This window comes from Schistocerca piceifrons, chromosome 2, assembly GCF_021461385.2.
Source record: "Schistocerca piceifrons isolate TAMUIC-IGC-003096 chromosome 2, iqSchPice1.1, whole genome shotgun sequence".
NCBI classification, from domain to species: Eukaryota; Metazoa; Arthropoda; class Insecta; order Orthoptera; family Acrididae; genus Schistocerca; species Schistocerca piceifrons.
Window position 1 is genome coordinate 1,104,737,312 of NC_060139.1, and position 21,179 is coordinate 1,104,758,490.

General features: G+C 39.0%; 1 protein-coding gene across 1 annotated transcript in view; it reads right to left on the bottom strand.

The window, feature by feature from the left end:
* The window catches only part of LOC124776164 (phospholipid-transporting ATPase ABCA3), a 544,268-nt gene that overhangs the window by 471,807 nt on the left and 51,282 nt on the right, over positions 1-21,179 (bottom strand). The window contains exons 3-6 of the mRNA XM_047251005.1: positions 13,487-13,727; positions 12,935-13,108; positions 10,060-10,241; positions 2,956-3,087 (exon numbers count right to left, since the gene is read on the bottom strand). Coding sequence (XP_047106961.1) covers positions 2,956-3,087; positions 10,060-10,241; positions 12,935-13,108; positions 13,487-13,727 — 729 coding nt within the window. The remainder of the gene's footprint in view (positions 1-2,955; positions 3,088-10,059; positions 10,242-12,934; positions 13,109-13,486; positions 13,728-21,179) is intronic.

The window sequence follows — 21,179 nt, forward strand, 5'->3', positions numbered from 1 at the left end:
GTACAATGTACTTGTGGTGAGACAGTTGCAATTCCTGAAAACCATTGCCCACAGGCTCCGGCCTGCCGAGAGGCACCACAGTCCTGGGTCCGTGGATAAACCGTGAAAATCCACTGCACTGTGCCATACACAGACAGACCCAGCCTGCGGGCAGACTGGTGAGACTAGACCCGACGAGCAGAGCGTGCACACTGGTGGGAAACTGTGGGCTTCATTCAGGTTGGCAGGCACGATCCCTTAGAGATACCCACAGAAATAGCCTGCAGTTGTGGCCCATATGGAAGTCCACTTGTGTGGCCAGCTATTCACATGTCACAGACACCGTGTTGAAGAAATGAGACCACAGCGATCACCGACACAACAGGTAACTTGCGTGAATACTCTGAGAATCAATACTAATGAGGATAGGTAGCAACCCACCGTAAATATGATTGCGGGGCCACAGACAGGCACACAGAAAAGACAATCACACTCTCACAACTAAATATTTGCCCATAGCCTTTGTCAGAAAATGAGCGTGCACACATATTCACACAGTGACAACTCGTGCACACATTGTCACAGTCTCTGGCCGCTGCGTCACCAGGCTCTGAGAATCAGCTCCAAACAAACCACTCCTCACGCCCCCTGACTCTCGTCGGCAGCTGCTAGGCTAGCAGCAAGTAGTGGTGGCAGCACTGACTGCAAACTGAGGGGAGGGGGTGGGAAGGGGAGAAGCAGTAAAAGTGAGAGAGTAGGGAGGCGGTGCATGTACTCAGCTGTGCCCAGCCAGCAACAACACGACATCTCAGTAAACGGACAATTTCATGATACTGAGACAAAAATGAGATTTTTCCAGGTTTTTTTTTTTTCAAATTTCCGTGATATGTTTGAAATTCCTTGCTATTCCCAGACTTCCAGAACTTGTGGCAACCTCAAAAATACACTGAGGAGCCAAATCATTATGACCACCACCCAATATGATACTGAATGTGGCTGGTGTCATTGCTGGCTTGTAAGAGAAGTATGTAAGTGGAGTAGAGGCAATAGATAATAATTCTAATGACAATAATAGCTACAAGTGGGGAAATCCACTCACATAAGTGACTTCGACAAAAGGCAAATCATTACAGCCAGGCACTCTCAAACAAGTATCCCAGAAATGGCAAAGCTCATCACTTCATGTACTGTTCATGTACTACTGTTGTGAGCTCTACAGAAAGTGGTCGAAGAACAATAAGCGAGTGATGAGGTGTCGGATGTCCGTGATTCGTCACAGAATGTGGAGGCTTGCCTGCTCTAGAAAGCAGAATAAACAGCAATCTGTGGCATATTTAATGAGAGATTAAAATGCTGATGCAGGCACAAGTGTTTCGGAGCTCACCGTTTGGTGCAAATTGTTGAACACAGGGTTCCACAGAATATTTGTGTCCACATTGACCAATGATGTCATTTAGTACCACAGTAAACTGGGGACCTCTGGGATCAGACTGGACTGGACTGACGGGATCATGTCACCTTGTCACAGGAATCACATTGCTCGTTACACTGGGTCGACTGTGCCCAGATACACTGTCACTTGGATGAACTGTGCTGTGGTCACGGACCAATGTGAACGGTATTATGCTATGGGGACTCCCACGAGACCCACGGTAGTTATCGGAGGCAGCATGATGGCTGTAGACTGTGTTAACATAATTACAGATCACGTGCATCTGTTTGTGCCAATGTCTTCCTTGACAGTGATGGCATCTTTTAGCAGGATAATTGTCTGTGTCAAAAGTCCAGAACAGTGTTACAGTGGTTTGAAGAGCAACGTAGAAAACTTACGTCAATGCCTCAGTCACCAGACTGAGCCGACCTGAACACAACGAAACATGTCTGGTACACTACTGGTGCCAGATTCACATGCTGAACAATCAGCTCGTAATTTACTGACACTGGATGTGCTACTTACCTACAGAAGACTTGTCAAATCTGTGCTGTGCAGAAAAACTGTCATATTTGGTTTCAAAGGTGGACCGACATACTATTGAGCAGATGGTCACCACAGTTTGACTTGACAATGTGGGTGCAATAGTGAGGGCCCTGTCCTCAGTACTATCAACAGAGGGAGGCAGACAGACAAAAAGCACGTGGAATCACAATCCGATAAGAAAGTCTCAAAACAAAAATGTGAGAACCATTTGGAAAGTTATATTAAAAAAGACACTTACAATTCACTGCTTAAGAACAAAATTGCAACTTTATCACTTATTACCTTTAAGAAGACAAACTTTAATCAAACGTGAAAAGTCAATGAGCTCATTACTTCAGCAGCAGCTCTTTTTTTAGTAAACTGTAAAGTACCAGGTCCACGCCTTCCCAGAAAGTCACTGACCACATATACTTGTAAGTACATTTACACAATGACCTCAAGTGAAATACGACTACAACAAATACATAAAGTGATGAAACCTCAAAAGAAGTTAACCGAGTGATGGGGTTAGAGCATAAAAAATTTGCTCACCATATAGTAATATCGCTATCAAAGCTTGTCATCCATTATACACACTGGGTCTGTTTGGACATCCTAAAAACATCGTAAGAGGTGCTGCTACTAAAAAAACACGGTGTGTCGATGTAACAGCCAACTGTGTCAAGCTGCCCCCATAACAGGTGGGCCCCTCCCCTCTCAGCCAGGAGTCTGCACAACTGCCCTACCACTGCTTTTAAACCTTCCCCAACCCATCCCTGTTTCTTCCGTGAGGAAAGAATTAACAGTTCTGGAAGCTAGGACAGTGTTTTCAATTTTAAGTGTGTCTGTTGATAGTGATGGAATTTCACTTCCTCGAGGGAAGTACTGGCCAGCAATTGCGTCCCTTTGTAACTTTATTATTTCCTAGAGTAAATTCTTCTTTTGATGCAGTATATGCTACTTGTTCACTTTGCATCAAGAAAGGGGAGAAAAACTGGAAGGATATTTAAGCCACTCACCTTTCTGAGTTTCATAATTTGTATTCCCTTCTTCAGATGCAATGGTTCCTTCTCGAAGAATTCACTTTCAGGAATGCTTTGCTCCTCATTAACGCCTTCATTGTCATGTTCAATTCCAAACCAGTATGAGCGCTGGAAAAACAAGTAAAGAGAATTATGGCTTTTTTTAAATTTTATTTTGAATAATGCATATGTTTTGTAAGAGGATTTTTAGTTACATATGATGTCAGCTAGCAAAAAGGACTGGAAACGGAAACGTGAAACAGGACTCTCATACAATCTCAACATACAGTTCTCGTGACACGATCCGGTCAAAAGTATTCCACTACTTCAGCCGGACAAGTGAACTGCTGCTGTGACTTTTATCTCTAGTTGCTGGTACAGTTCAACGTTCAGCCAGCAATCATTAAAACAAAGGCATTTTTCATTGCGACAGGATCTTCGCATGAAATTTCAATCACCAGTTTTCTTCTCTGATTCTGAAAACATTCTGTTGGTGCCTGCCTACATAGGGAGAAATGATCATCATTATAAAATAAGAGAAATCAGGGCTCACACAGAAAAATTTAAGTGCTCGTTTCTCCTGTGTGCCATTTGAGAATGGAATGGTAGAGAGACAGCATGAAGGTGGTTTGCTGAACCCTCTGCCTGGCACTTAATTGTGAATAGCAGAGTAATCAAGTAGATGTAGATGTAGATTTTGTTCAAAATACCATGGGACAACTTAAATGAAACAGCTTGTGTCTGTGATGTATATTGTATTTCTCAAAACATCCTGTGGAGATGCATGCTAGTCAATTGCTTCTTTATGTATCCATTTCAGGGAGAAGTTTCCTTGTATGCCAAAGAGAATGTGCCATTCTGTCACATACTTCAGGAGATTTCTGGGAAAAATCAAACTGTGTACAGTTCTCTTCAATGGAACAAGATTCATGTAACACCACACAGAAGCATCTCTAATATCTGTTGTCCTGTCATCTTCAGCTGTATGTAATATTATATATAAAAACAAAGATGAGGTGACTTACCGAACGAAAGCGCTGGCACATCGATAGACACACAAACAAACACAAACATACACACAAAATTCAAGCTTTCGCAACAAACTGTTGCCTCATCAGGAAAGAGGGAAGGAGAGGGGAAGACGAAAGGAAGTGGGTTTTAAGGGAGAGGGTAAGGAGTCATTCCAATCCCGGGAGCGGAAAGACTTACCTTAGGGGGAAAAAAATATGTCTGCTTGTGTCTGTATGTGTGGATGGATATGTGCGTGTGTGCGAGTGTATACCTGTCCTTTTTTCCCCCCAAGGTAAGTCTTTCCGCTCCCGGGATTGGAATGACTCCTTACCCTCTCCCTTAAAACCCACTTCCTTTCATCTTCCCCTCTCCTTCCCTCTTTCCTGATGAGGCAACAGTTTGTTGCGAAAGCTTGAATTTTGTGTGTATGTTTGTGTTTGTTTGTGTGTCTATCGACCTGCCAGCACTTTCGTTCGGTAAGTCACCTCATCTTTGTTTTTATATAAAATTTTTCCCATGTGGAATGTTTCCTTCTATTATATTGATATCATTAATTTGAATCCAACAATTACATTTGTTATTGTCACTGTTGCATTTCGAAATCTTTTCTGTCGTCTTATTTTCCTCTTTCTGTTTTTGCCAGTAGTTTCACTTTGTATTCACCTTCTCCTTTTTACCGTAATCTGATATACTATTTTATCCCGCCTATATATATACTCAATAATGCGTAACCCACTTCCAAACCATAACCAAAAAAATTTTTTTGCCGCTTTCAGCACTACCGCCGCTATAATATCCACCGTTTCTAGTTCACAAACAGCTCCTTTCACCTTTTAAACAACCATTTCGGCCAGTTCTAATAACTTTCGCTTTATTTCCATTTCCGTTTTTCCCACATCATTTATAATTTTTAGCCGCTTCCCACAGGTTTTAACGTCATTATTTCTTCGTCAGACAATTGTTAGCCTCATTTTCATAATCTGCCACCACAATACCACTCCTTTTAATATACTACACGCAGTTTTTTCGAAATTTTCCCGAATTTCTCCGTCCTTTAACGTGTTTTGGCGGCAACACAACCACCTAACCTTTATGCACATCGTTGTCTACCAACCCAAGTCCAACATAGCCCAGCTGTAACCAACACCTTTTCGCCTTTTTTCATTCCAGATCTCCAGTTACTTTCCGGTTCACCTTTATCTCTCCCCATATATTTTTATTTTCTTTTTCATTTCACCTCATGTTACACTTCCCACCTTCTAATACCATGTCACCCTCACAACACCCCCACAACGACCCCATTAAGTTTTATTTACATTCCCTCCGCAAACATGCCTTCGCCCTAGCCAGATTACGCTCCCATATTCTATTTTCTCAGGCTTGTCTGACATTTGGCATTACCCCCAAAGGCCTCACACTTAAAGTTCCCATCTCTGGCTGCAACCCTTCCTTCCATCAGTCCCTATACCAGTTCCAAACTGAACAATCCCTTGCCCTCACCCACCTAATCCTTCACCTACACATCAACTCAGCCAATGAACACACCCGTCAACTCCTATCCTTAATAAAAGTCCTTAATCTTTCCTCTCCCACATCCACACCGGCTGTTCAGAGCATCCTCCTACAGGCCAACCGTAAATTAGAACAGCATGCCACCCTCCACCTCAAAAAACTATCCAATCTCCTGGTTTCCCACCTCCAGAAAGGCAACTCACTCACCCTTCACAACCTTTCCTGCAAACCTCAACCTCCTCTCATTGCACACAGACCCAGTCTCTCCCATCTACTCAATCTCCCAATTCCAGCTCCACTCCCTCCAAAACCTCAATTCCGATCAACACAATCTGGAACCACAACACCCTAATTCAGTAGTTAACCTTTCCTCCAAACCTCTCTCCCAATCCGAAACCTCTGTCCTATCCAAAGGCCTCACCTTGGTCTTTAAATATGTCTGCTTGTGTCTGTATGTGTGGATGGATATGTGCGTGTGTGCGAGTGTATACCTGTCCTTTTTTCCCCCCAAGGTAAGTCTTTCCGCTCCCGAGATTGGAATGACTCCTTACCCTCTCCCTTAAAACCCACATCCTTTCGTCTTCCCCTCTCCTTCCCTCTTTCCTGATGAGGCAACAGTTTGTTGCGAAAGCTTGAATTTTGTGTGTATGTTTGTGTTTGTTTGTGTGTCTATCGACCTGCCAGCGCTTTCGTTCGGTAAGTCACCTCATCTTTGTTTTTATATATAATTTTTCCCACGTGGAATGTTTCCTTCTATTATGCTGTATGTAATATTGTTGACAAAATTACTTTGAATCCATCTGATTACAAGTGAATAAAAAGAATTTTCATACGATAAATTCATTTTATTCAGCTGTAATTACAAAGATCCTAAGTATAATTACCAACATAATATTACTTAATGGGACATTCTGCAGAAAAGAATGAAGTAGAACACTGCATGCTTCATTTAATTAACTTTGGAATGTGATTATCTTAAAGGAATAGAAGGAACGAACAACACAACAAGAGATAATATTTTCATTTTTCTCTCATTAGTGGATAAGTGCAATGTGTCAGTGTTTCTGATTGACAATCATTCAAAGTGGTACTCATTCTAATGTTGGGAGATATTACGACAGCAATGAGAATCCACAGATGCAATAAATTCAGAGTCATAAACACAGTTGCAGTAGACTTACTTATAAAGTCCTTAAATGACCACCAGTGACACGTAGTGTGTAGTGCATCTTTGATTATAAACAGAGTGCAATTTCACATTTTAATCACATTTTCTGAAAGTCACTTTCCATAAAGGCACATAAAATACATTACCTGCAGTGACAGATGGTGACAATAATACAAAGCATCAGAAACTCTTGTGAAAGAAGGCGTGAATAGTATCAACACTTACAGCAAAATTCATGGACATCTGAATTACAAAAAATAATGGGAGGTATTGAGAAACATTATGTTATTACCATATTTAAGCATACAAACTCTGCAAGTAGGGTACATAAATTTAAGAAAAAACTGAAAAAAATCTGCTAGGAAAGATTTCACCATATAAGAACCACAAATGTTCAGTAATCAGTTAATTGACATGAGAGCACAAAGAGATTATTGAGATATGTTATGTTATATATACGTTAATGATATAAAACAATGGAAAAGTCCACAATGGAATAAAGACAATATTATGAAAAGGATAGATTGTTACTCACCATATAGTGGAGATGTTGAGTCTCAGACAGGCACACCAAAAAGGATGCCACACAAATGGTGTGACTAAGGTTCTCCATTATATGGTCTGCAGCAATCTATCCTTTCCATAATATTTTCACAGTCATGACATATTGTTTATTGTCAGTACAATGAATCAGGCTCATTGCTCAACATAAATTACTTAGCTTTCTACAAATCTATTTGAAAAGGCCAGGAAGCAGAGCTCATGGAGACAACCAATGAAGAAATTTTTAAGATGTTGACATGATGAGATGTAGGCTGAAACTCACCCTGAGTTACATGTTCCACCTATTCCTTGATGCCAGAAAAGGGATGATCATGTAAAAGGATAAGTAGCTAAGTAGTAGGTGGGAGCATCCCACTGTTTGAGGTTGTTATAATTTATAGGTAAAGTCTATGAAACAGGATGCATACAGAATGTCTACAAGGCGTGACGACACTCTAGCAGATCTACTTGCTGTGTGAATGTTTAATTATTGTGTGTCGACACTGCTTGAAGGTGTTTTGGATGTATCAGAGAAGAAAAGCCATAATTAGTTGTAAAAATGACAAAGGGCTGAAAAACAATTTGTTCATTCATTACTAAATTAAACTTTGATCAGTAGACATGAAAAGATATATTTAGATGTAATTATTTGGAAATTCGAGATCCCTTACAATATAGTGTAAGATTGTTCAAGATGATTTAAAATATAACAGTTTTGTGAGACAATGCTGAGGTATAATTTCATAGCTGCTGGACGTATTTAGAACTCTCTTACAGACTTCGCACCAACTGCACTAGAGAAAAGCCATATACCGTAACCAGTGGCCTCGATTTGCAAGTCCGCGACATCAGGAAATCATCAGAAGGCAGCCATAATTGAGAAGAATTACACGTAAAACTTGCACAAGCTACCAAATAATGACAGCACATTAACACCATTATCAGCATTAATATCATACGTCGCAGGGAGAAACAACACAGCGAATGGAGTCATATGGTTTTGATTACACAATATGAATGGTAGTGATGATTTGTGCACTCTATATTACCTGTGGACGGATTTAGAGATGTAGTACACCTTTCAGGAAGATTTTTCAGATGTATTTAAACAATAAGCAGTGTGGCATCTGCATAAGAAACAACTAGTGGCCAATATACCTAAGTTCTCAAAAGTTTTTGAAAAGCTAACATAAAATAGAGTAGTTGCATAGTTCTCAGAGCTCAACTCATTAATAGATACACAGGTTGATTTTAGGAATGGATAATCTGTAACTTCGTGTATGACAATTCAGTGTAAACTGCAGCTAATGGGTATCATTTGCGATTCAATACTACCTATAAATGGTGGTATGCTGCTAAACACATTATAATGTAATGGAATTATCTGCAGGATCTTCCATTGGCAAAATCCAGTCATACTTTTAATGTAGAAAGCTGTGGTTAGCTTGACGTAGTAACACAACAGGAAATGACCTGTCATCAAATTGAGGTACCATGTGATAATTTGCTGCTTCCCCTTATTCTGCCTCAGTTACACTATATCCACAATTGCTGTGCAAACACTTTCTCCACATACGCGTACACCATAATTACCCTACCAAGCCTCTCCATCATTTCTAGGACCCCAGTTCCATACAATACAATACAAAGCAATAGTTTGGAGGAATTCAAGTTAGTTCCACTTCTTTAATTGGTATACAGCAACAAGTTTCCTTTAACTGTAGAAGATAATTCTTAGCTTATAGTGATTACTGAAGTTACAAGCCAGTGATTACAGGTTCCAGTCAGGAACTGTATATTATTAAATAAAATGTAATTCAGAGACTAGGTGAGAGCTAACACCTGTTCTTCCCACGGCACCAGAATTTTACATCAATGGATTAAATCTTCGCCATCTACCATGAGAAGAAGGCTGAGGCTATGAAAAATCTCCAGTGGTGATTATTATTAAATAAAACAATGTATGAATGATTGAATATCACTGTCATAATTAATTTATATTTGATGATGATACAGTACATATATATGTTTTACATCAATGAAAGTTTTTAGATATGTGGCATTCCTTTGTATGCTGTGGTGATAAATGCACCAACATGAAGTGTTTGTGAAGACAAAAAAATATCCCAACATCTTCTCCTAATCCACGTCCCCTCATCCTCACTGCGTGCACCTGCCAGTCTTTTCGCCTTGCCCCTCCTCTGCTCCTCTCCTTTCCCCCTCCCCTCTTCCACCGTGTCCTCCTGATGCTGTGCCCGGCGGCCTCGTCCTGCCACCATCTGTTCCCTACACACTCCATGAGGCAGTGTCAACCTCTCTCCCCCTTCCCAACCATTCTCTGAATTGCCATTTCTGTTCGATGTGATGCAGCTGCATTCTGGCCAGTGCGGCTGGAGTTAGCAGTCGTGTGAAAGCTCTGTGTGTAGTCTTTTCATTATTCCCGTCTGCAACTCAACCTGTCATTTTTAAGGTGGAGTAGCAATCTGTCCTTTTCATAATATTGTTTACATAACATAACAACTTTAAATTTCACTGAAATGTAAATCCAGTTCTCTAAGAGGAAACCCTTTTACTCCATTTTGAAATATAGTACGATCTACAGAAATGAATAATTTGTAAATGTCACAAAAATTGCTGGATAGATCTTTTTTCCTGTTCAGGCCAGCCTCCACTGAAATATTGACACAAATACAGTACAGACTGCTTGCTCATCTCCATTTTAATAAACATTAATGATTTATTTTGCAGTTAATCAGGTTAAGAATGTTAAAAGTATTGAATAATTACAAAGACAGCATATGATATGGCAATCTGATAAATTCAATGTTTCTATTTCTAAAACTGTATTTTGACATTAAATTAAATACCTGCATAAAAAAGTACCATGGCAAAGGTACCCCAAACTCTCCAGGAAAAACAGCCTCTACGTACAGTGCAATAAGCATATAAATGACAGCGTCCACAATTAGCATCAGCATTATATGTCCCACAACGAGGTCATCATTCTGATTAACGGGTCTCCAAAAATCTTCCCACTGTAAGCCTACACCTGAAAAAAAGTCCTACTTTTCAGAGGTGTAACTTTAGGAATATAAATGTTTGAACACACATTCTTTAAGAATTGACATCATGTCAAAATAGAAGTATGTGACTTTGCAAAAGTTTATAAATGATTAGGTGTTATATATGAATGTTAATGATTTTATTGTAGTAATTATTTAATATGAAACTCAGGTGAGAGCTGATACAGCCTGCTCTTCCTGTGGCATAGAATTTCACGTCACTGGATTAAACCTGTGCTTTGTCAACAGCCATCTAGCATGAGAAGAAGGCTCAGGCTATAAAAAATCTCCAGTGGTGATTATTATTAAATAAAACAATGCATGAATGATTGAATATCAATGTTGTAATTAATTTATATTTGATGATGATACAGTACTTGCACTATGTGATCAATAGTATGTGGACAACTGGCTGAAAATGACTTACAAGTTCGTGGCACCCTCCATCGGTAATTCTGGAATTCAAAATGGTGTTGGCCCACCCTTAGCCTTGATGGCAGCTCCCACTCTCGCAGGCATATGTTCAATCAGATGCTGGAAGGTATCTTGAGGAATGGCAACCCATTCTTCACGGAGTGCTGGACTGAGGGGAGGTATCGATGTCGGTCAGAGAGGACTGGCATGAAGTTGGCGTTCCAAAACATCCCAGACGTGTGCTATAGGATTCAGGTCAGGACTCTGTGCAGGCGAGACCATTACAGGGATGTAATTGTCGTATAACCCCTCCGCCACAGGCCGTGCATTATGAACAGGTACTCGATCATGTTGAAAGATGCAATCGCCATCCCCAAATTGCTGTTCAACAGTGCAATGCAAGAAGGTGCTTAAAACATCAATGTAGGTCTGTGCTGTGATAGTGCCATGCAAAACAACAAAGTGTGCAAGCCCCCTCCATGAAAAACACAACCACACTATAACACCACCGCCTCCGAATTTTACTGTTGACACTACACATGCTGGCAGATGACGTTCACCAGGCATTCGCCATACCCACACTCTGCCATCGAATCGCCACATTGTGTATTGTGATTCGTCACTCCACACAATGTTTTTCCACTATTCAGTCATCCAATGTTTACACTCCTTACACCAAGTGAGACATCGTTTGCCATTTACCGGCTTGATGTGTGGCTTATGAGCAGTGGCTCAACCATGAAATCAACGTTTTCTCACCTCCCGCCTAATTGTCATAGTACTTGCAGCAGATCCTGATACAGTTTGAAATTCCTGTGTGATGGTCTGGATAGATGTCTGCCTATTACACATTATGACCCTCTTAAACTGTCGGCAGTCTCTGTCAGTCAACAGATGAGGTCGGCCTCTACGCTTTTGTGCTGTACGTGTCCCTTCATGTTTCCATTTCACTATCACATCAGAAACAGTGGACCTAGGGATGTTCGAAGTCCGTGAGTTCTGTGGAATGCCCCATTCTGCTCTCTCATGATGTCTAATGACTACTGAGGTTGCTCATATGGAGTACCTGGTAGTAGGTGGCAGCACAATGCACCTAATAAGAAAAACATATGTTTGTGGGGGTGTCCGGATAGTTTTGATCACATAGTTTATATATATTTTACATCAATGAAAGTTTTTAGATACGTGGCATTACTTTGTATGTTGTGATGATAAATATACCAACAGTGAAGTGTTTGTGAAGATAAAAAATTTTATTTGAGTTGTAATTATTTGTTGATGTGTATATGAGAAGTTATTTTAGACTGTGTCTTTTTGAATAGTGACTGAAATAATTAATGACATCAAAATTAACTCTGACAACTGAGCATTATGGAAAACGCTAAACCAATAATATCTTTGGTTTTGAAATAGACTGACAAAATATGTTTCAAGTCAGTAACAAGTGTTTTTAATTGATAGTGTAATTTATTATTGGGAAGTGAAGGAAAATTAATGAATTTTCACTTAATTACAAAAACTTCAAAATTGAAAAGTGGAATATATTAAAGTTTACCTTGGAATAACAGGGCAAAATCCAGAGATTCACTGTACTTAGGAGAATGCTCTACTAGATATAACTGATTGTTGGCTAAGCAACATGACAGCAAATGACTATTTATTTATTTATTTCATGTTCCGTAGATCCAGTTAGTGAGTCAATCACAAGGATATGGAATGTATCAAATTGTACAGGTTTCAATTTAAACTTACAATAAATACAAGGGCAATTCAATGCCAAATTGTGCATAGTTTAAGTAAGACATACTATAAATACAGTAAAAGATACAATGTGATAACAACCATTTAACAGAAAAAAAAGTTTCAAATAAAGCTTAGAAATAAGAGCACAAAGTTAAATTGGATATTAGGCTTACAAGAGTAAATACAGGTAGAGCTGATCTGTTGTTACAAAAAGTGTGATAATGCTCAAATGCTCAATAAAATCAACTGAACTAGTTCTAGACACAATAAGTTTAGTGATGGTATACATTTTCTTTCAAATATTCATCCGCAGTATAAAATGATACCACATCGATTTTAATACAAAACTGATAACAATAAGTCATTATATGTTCTTGTTCCTATTATATCTAAAGAAGATGAACCCACAAAATAATAAATAACTAATAAAAATAAATAAGTCTTAATGAAGTATCAATACAAAGTCACAACATTTGAATTTTAAAAGGAGGAGATAACACCAAGACTAGCTATATATTCTTACCTGTTCCTTCAAACATAATGAAGAGCTGCATGCCAAATGACATGGCACTATTGTGGGCCAGGGATGAAAAAACTTTTGCAAAAAGACTTAAATCTGAATACTGCTGCTGCAGAAAGAGGAAAGGCACATATGCCAGAAACCACAACAATCCACCAACAGTAGCTGCTGTATTTGCTGAAATAGGTGATTGTTTATATTAAATGCATGTCATTTCATCACAGATCACATTATCCATATCAATCAAATTATCTGAAAATGAGCAGAATGTCTTACAATCTTTACATCACAACAACTTGTGATGATGCTTAGAACTGTTTTATCAGGTATGATGTATGGAGGTCAGTTCATCTCCACAATATTGTCATGTTTTTAGTAAATCCTTGCATTTAGATAAGTTGATAATTTCTAGAAGGAATCACTATCAAGATGTGTTTCAAATTGCATTTTGAAATTTCAGTTTTTCTCTTTAATCTTTTATGTTCAAACAATGGAAAGTCATGATGTTCTTGTTATCCCATCTTTTATGTTTATTATTTTCAATTAAGAACTTACCTTTCTGAAAGAATACTGAAACCATGAAGCAGAAGCACACACCAGCCATCACATATAGCAGAAAAAACAGGAAAAGTACGACTCCATTACTGTAAGTGAATACAGATAACCCAGTTCCGTACCAAGAAACTTTCAACAAAATCACAATCAGCGTGACTGTTACTAAAAGAAGGCTCAGAGTTTTTATAAACCATGCTGTCCAATGCAACCAAGATGGAATTCCCATTATTTTTAGTGTTTCCTGCACAAAAAATATCACCAGAGGATTACAAGAAAATTTTGCAGCACAGTAGTGTAGCTCTGGAATAAACATTTTTCATGAATAATAAATACATGATCAAACATAACAAATTTATTTCACACAAACATAAATACAGGCTGCCATAAACTACTTGGCTATTGTAAAAATTCTTCCTTCCCACATGCCATGCATGCTAAACCTAACCAGGTTGCCTCCACAGCAAGCCTTTGTGTCTGGGTAGTCACCTGGTGTGCTGGTTTACCTGTGCACCTGGCTAAGGCTGTGCTCATTACTTCCACAGCAATGGCTGTGATAACACACAACAGAGAGAATATAAATACAAGGCGTAAAGTTCGATTACAGTAAGCACCTGCAGCTAACATGAATAGTTACATCAAAACAGCCTTTGGACTGAAAATAATGTCACATTAAAATTTGTTTATTTTCAATCTTTTCTGCACATTAATCACTCAACTGACAATGAAACAGCCAAGTTAAAATTTCTTTTATTACCACATTTTCTCACTGCACTAACTCAAGAAATTAACAGCTCTGGTAGAAGTAAATTGGACAGATTTTCATCATCCATCACTCAATTAACAGTTCAGTTTGTAGAAAACTAGGCAGCTGGACTGTTGGGCTCCTATTTGACAGGGTACATATTATTTCGCAGTATGTGATTGTTGTAGATTATTCTAGGGCATTTTTGTGGCTCAAAGCATGCTACTTTGGAATATAAATGTGAGCAAAACATGCTAACCATTTGCTATACCATTCTAATACATCCACATGCAGTGTGAGCCACAGTAGTACCGTATTTCTGTGAATCTACTGCGCATTTCTTTTACAGTATGCAGTATTCAAATTTGGGATGCACATAAGACACGATGGTGCCTTACATTTGAGAACCAACTTGAATCTGTCATTCACCACCAGCATAATTGGAATTTAGGTATTGTTCCTTGTGTCACAATGCATTAGTGTACATCTCAACTTTGTTGCGTTATTCTTGGCATGTTACTGTGTACTGCATTTGAATTTTGTAGTCACAAAATGGAAGGCAAGCAGAGAATTCCTTATGCTGAACAAGAGGATGGGATAAGAGTTCAGTGTAGCTAAGAGTACCGTTCACTTACAGAAGAAAGAGAAATTTTCATTGTTGCAATTACCGCTACTTGAAAATAAATTCACTGACCCTCACATAGGAAGACATCCCTTCATAGAAATTCTGAGGTATGTCATCACACTTTCGAAAGACAAGAATATTTTGATGGGCCACATAGGCAATGGTGATGGGATGCCACTTTGGTTTGAATGCCAAGTAATTACACAAATGATGAGAAGGGGACAAAAGAAGTTACTACCAAAACATCAGGGTGTGAAAAACAGTGCATAACTGCAATGCTGGCAATCACTTCCCCCTTTCTTAATCTTTGAGCGGAAAATGAGCCCCGAGACCTCTAAAAATGAAAAGCTGTTCCCTGATGATATCATTGTTCAAAATTGAGAGACAGGATGGATGACTAAAACTTTAATGTTTGACAGGCTCCAAAACACAGGGGATCTCCATTCTGATGGGCTTTCCAAACTACCATCAATGCTTTGTCTTGCTGCATTTCGTGGTCATCTCACTGACAATGTAAAAATAAACTACATTCTAGCCATGACTCATGGAGGGTTGACTTCTGTGTCACTATCCTGGATATAAATAAACCTTTCAGAGCTCTCATTCAGCAACAGTACAAAAAATGATTTTGAAAAACCAAAACATGAGCTGACTCTGACAGTAAAAATTAAATGTGCTGCACCCCACATTATTTCACACTGGTTTTCGGTTGTCTGTAAAAGCATCGAAGTACCAGTGATTGTAAAATCATTCAATAAATGCTGTATTTCAAATAATCTTGATAGAAGTGGAGATGGTGTTCTCTGGAACAATCCCAAGGGTGATGAGGAAAGAGGAAATGAATATGTTTCTGATGCAAAATCCCCAGAGGAAACCAGTAATGATGACATTAGTCAATAATGATAAGTAACACCTGTAATTTATGGTATGTTTGTTCCCATGTCACGTAAGTAACCAAGTTAAGCATTCTGTTTTATTAATGACTGTGTCACTTAATAATGGGTCACTTGGGTTGTTGTTTTGGTAGTTCATGTATAAATCCATTGTTGTGTAAAATAAATTTTGCCTGCCAGTGATGTGCCAGTAAATTCTTTCCTTCGTGATTTTAATTTTTAAAACTGGAGTGCATATTATATTTGATGGCACATTAGATTCACATAAATATAGTAATTAACTTCAATCAATTTCACTTAATCTTTAGTTACAGGAGGATATAAAAACTGTGGAAAAGTCTGACCATCACTTAGCTCCAGGTGACCCATATAGTGGCTTATCAATCAATTTTGTAAGTTTGGAATTACTTTTTGTGCACCAGAAATAACTGCTAAGCTCTCAGTACACCAAGGCTTCTTTTGGTACACCAAGGCTTCTTTCTTTAAATTTTTGGCATACACTTATGTAATAAATTATGTAGCATTCAAAATATTGAGCCTTTTGAGGTTATCTATGTTAAGTACAACAAATCTTCTCTGACTGAGTGCACTGAAATCACATTAATATGTTAATGAGAAACAAGCCCAATAATTTAATCCTAACCATTGTTTAAAGACAAAAGAGAAAGATGATGGAATCTAATTTGTACTATTGATTAACAAAAGCCTGGCGTTGTAGTGCATGTTTTTGCTAGCTTTCAGGATGGATATTGCCCAAAGACTTAGTGACAATTTCAGTCTCGTTTCTGTGGCTGGTTGGTTGATTTGGTGGGGGGTAACAAACAGCGAGGCCTCATCCCATCAGATTAGGGATGGAAGGGGAAGGAAATCAGCCATGACCTTTCAAAGAACCTTCCCGGCATTTGCCTGAAGCAATTATAGGGAAATCACAGAAAACCTAAACCAGGATGGCCAGACATGGGTTTGAACCATCGTCCTCCCGAATGCAAGTCCAGTGTGCTAACCAATGAACCACCTCGCTTGGTGGCACACTGCCACACCTCAACCACGTAGTGCATGGATGGGCAAATAGCAGTCCACAGACCACATGAAGTCTACTAAGGGTTTTGTATGGCCCACCAACACAGTCAGAAAAAATGTGCCTTGAACTGAAATTTCCTTCCCATGTGCAATCAAAGAGTTTCACTAGGACACCCACGTCAGCACACATGCGCAGTGTAGATACTATCCGCATAAACCAAGTTAACACTCAGTGCTGTAGCAGATGGAGGTTACCCTAAAGGCATTTTTCAATTGGCTCTCCCTCCCATTGGTCACCGCACCAAATATTGGAAGTACGAACAGGATTTGCATGTACAATACAATGCACAGCACTTTTCCAGTCGATCAGGTTCATTTCCATGTTATCTGTGTAACAGTAAATAAATGTTCAGCTTTAGTGAAGCCATGACCCTCCAAAAAAAAAAAAAAACTCAAATTCAGTGATGAATGTGATGTGTGTAGTGTGTAATGAACAGGCAGTATAGGCGGACAAGGAAAAAACAATTTCCTAATTTCCCAGTTAAAAAATACATTTTCTCTCGGGTGAAAATACATTTTTTCCCTGTTAAGTGTCAGTATACTTTCCCATAGAACTGTAAAACTTATCAATCCTTTGAATGATTAACGTTTTATACATCATCAATGCAGAACTCCCTGCAGCCACTTTTTAAAACAAAACCTAGCAAAAAAAGTCTTGGAAAGATCTTTGATGTGGAGCAGTGTGTACACTGCATATTTTTGTAATTATGAGAGTATAAATTCAAAATGAAAAAAGGCAAAACTCCAGGATTTGATGGGATACACCCTGAATTCTTCATCAGTTGTGGAAACAGGACTTGTAGATGGCTTGCAAGTTTCTTCACTAATATTATGCTATCAGGGAACATGCCAAAAGCCTTCAAAAAAACAAAAACCATAGCAACACTGAAGCTGGGTAAACCAGCAAACAAAACTGCTAGCTATCGCCCAATCACCCTCCTGAGCTACTCCTACAAGCTTTTGGAAAGAGTCATCCTCAACCAAATCGGTCCAAAGATCCACGAAGTTATTCCCATCGAACAGGATTCAGACCAAACAGAAGCTGCGCTCAGCTTAACTACACACATAGAAGCCGGATTCCAATGTCGCCTTAAAACATCAGTGGCTTTTATTGATCTTACAGCTGCCTACGATACAATGTGGAGACAAGGACTCTTGTACATACTCGCCAGTGTCATACACTGACAAACCACAATCAGGCTGATAAACAACATGCTATCTGAGAGATACTACCAAGTAGTCCTTGGCAATCAACTAAGCAGACAGAAGAAACTTGATAATGGTCTTTCTCAAAGCTCAGTTTTGGCAGCAATCCTGTTCAACTTGTATACATCTGACCTCCCTGAAACAGTCAAGGGAGTTCATCTTTGCATACGATCTGGCCTTGGCCACCCAGCAGAGAACTCTTGAAGCTGATGAGGAGATCCTATATGCAGATCTAAGCACAATAGATGAATACTTCAAAAAGTGGAGACTGATACCAAATCCAATGAAGACTGAAGTCAGCTGCTTTCACCTTAACAACAGAATGGCCAATGCAAAATTGAATGTCACCTTTAAGGATCAGTTCCTTCACCACAAAGACTCTCCAGAATATCTAGGAGTGACTCTTGGTAGAACCCTCTCTAACAGGAAGTACATAGAAAACACCACAGCAAAGCTGAGATCACGCAATAACATCATACAGAAGCTGAGTGGTACCTCACGGGGGCGCAAGAGCTACGACACTGTGATGCGATGCCTTAGGGCCGGTCTATCCTGTTGCCGAATACTGTGCCCCAGTGTGGCTCAATACCACACGTGTGAGAAAAATTGATGTGGAGCTAAATGCAGCAATGAGGACAATAACGGGCTGCATCAAATCTACTCCTCTATACTGGTTACCACCTCTAAGCAACATTGCACCACCAGATTTCCAAAGACAGAACGCCCTCCTCAAGGAATACCAAAAATTACTTAAAATCCCCGAGCTTCCAATGCACTCTGACGTTCCTGCACTCCGAATGAAGTGATTAGAATCCAGGCAGCCATCTGTCCTACTGGCAGAATCGCTACAGGCAGCTACTTTCAGCATCAAAAAATAGTGGACAGAAATGTGGAACATCAGACCCTCCAAAGACCTGACACAAGACCAGCTTCTGCAAAACAATTAATCTACATCTACATCGATCCACACAGGCCGTGGCATCTGTGCTGAATACCTCTACCGATGAGGACTGTGGGAATGAACACCAGACAATCCATCACATTGTAACAAGCTGTAACAGAAGAGCCTACCATGGGATCTTGGAAGATTTCTTTGAAGTGACAGAGGCAGCACTTGAATGGATCAACAAATTAAATATTAATTTATAGACTTATATTTTAAATTATAAATTATGAAATAAATATATTTTTGTAAAATTTTGTAAAACTATGTAATCCACATTGCTAGTCGCTGTTCATATGAAATGCCATGCACTAAATAAATAAATATAAATTCAAATTTCACCAGACACAGAACGTTAGTTTGCAAAGCTTTGAAATCGAGATTGTGATGCCCTTTAGTAACCCAATCATAGCTCACATCATGTGATCTCATCAGCTGTTGACAGCAGATATTCAGAGCATAGGACAAGTGATGTAATCATCCAATAGCAATGTCACTGTTAAGTAGCACTAACACACAAATAGGAAAAGTTAATAGTTTAAATTAATATACACAGTGTAGCTACAGGAAATTTAAGGTTTCATGTATAATGTTGATCCTGAAGAATAATAAGCTACAAGAGAAGCTAAGCTTTCACAAGTAATACTGGTCTTTTTTGGTGAGTGTTACACTTTAAGATACATCACACAAATGTGCCAGTAAAATTTAAAATAATGACATAAATGTCTGGTCATCTGGGCTTGAAATTCTTCTAAGTGACCAGTCTTCAAAGTGTTAAGTTTTAAACAAGAATTAAATGCTCTGTGATTTAAGAAATTCATTGAACATTCTCACACATAATATAATTCATCTTGCGTGAAATGAAATTTAATTTGAAAGTAAAACTTTTGCAAAGCACAACTCTCAATATTTTCCTGAGAACTGTTAGAGATAGGTTCACTTCAGCAGTTGGCAGGGAGTGCCAGAAAACAGAAATTATTGTGCTTGCACAGCTACAATGATGCAAGAATCCTGTATGTTTGTACATATAAAGCATTAGGAACTCCTACATTACATCATAAAAGAAGCAGGACATCAGAGGATACTCCAACAGTATCAGAATTTAATAAACCATATTAAAATGTATAATTCAGCCAGAAGCACACATTTGTATGTCCAGATTCACAGTGAAGTAGCCCTCAACCCGATATTAAGCTATTCACGGTGATTTTTGGGATGTAAACTTTCTTGGGGTACCAGTACTGTAATATCTCATGTTTGGTTCTTTATTATTTACCTTCTGGCTTCAAGTAGCCAGAAGCAGGAGAAGGTACTGCTCATATCCGACTGAACTGCACATGCACATGAGCCCGCTGGCAACTGCTCAAATGAACCTAATGTTAACAGTTGTGATGTCATGCTCATTGGAAGCAGTTTGTTGTGACAAAGTATTGCATAGTCTTTGTCCTAAGACCTTTGACATATTTTGCTGTTGGCAGACACTTCTGTGTGCACAGTGTTTTGTTGTTGTAAATGGCAATTTTCCTTTGCAACTGAAGTTTTATTTTGGTATTTTTTCTCTCATTTATGTTTTATTGGAGAATAGAAGCTTTCGAAATGTGGTGCTACAGAAGAATGCTGAAGATTAGATGGGTAGATCACATAACTAATGATGAAGTATTGAATAGAATTGGGGAGAAGAGGAGTATGTGGCACAACTTGACAAAAAGAAGGGACCGGTTAGTAGGACATGTTCTGAGGCATCAAGGGATCACCAATTTAGCATTGGAGGGCAGTGTGGAGGGTAAAAATCGTAGAGGGAGACCAAGAGATGAATACACTAAGCAGATTCAGAAGGATGTGGGTTGCAGTAAGAACTGGGAGATGAAGAAGCTTGCACAGGATAGGGTAGCATGGAGAGCTGCATCAAACCAGTCTCAGGACTGAAGACCACAACAACAACAACAACATGTTTTATTGCTGACAGTATTATTCTGCAGTAGTGGGATACAATAATACTCTCAGTCAAAAACACAAATATTTAACACAAAACTAAAACAAAGAAAAATTCCCAGAATTCCAAAAAAATCCCGTTTTTCTCGGTTTTCACCTGGATGAAAAAATTACCAGGATCTCCCAGATTTCCCAGTTGTCCTGGGTTGCATGCACCCCGAATGATGAATCAACTTCATCCAAAACACGAAGTTAACTAATGATTCCAAACA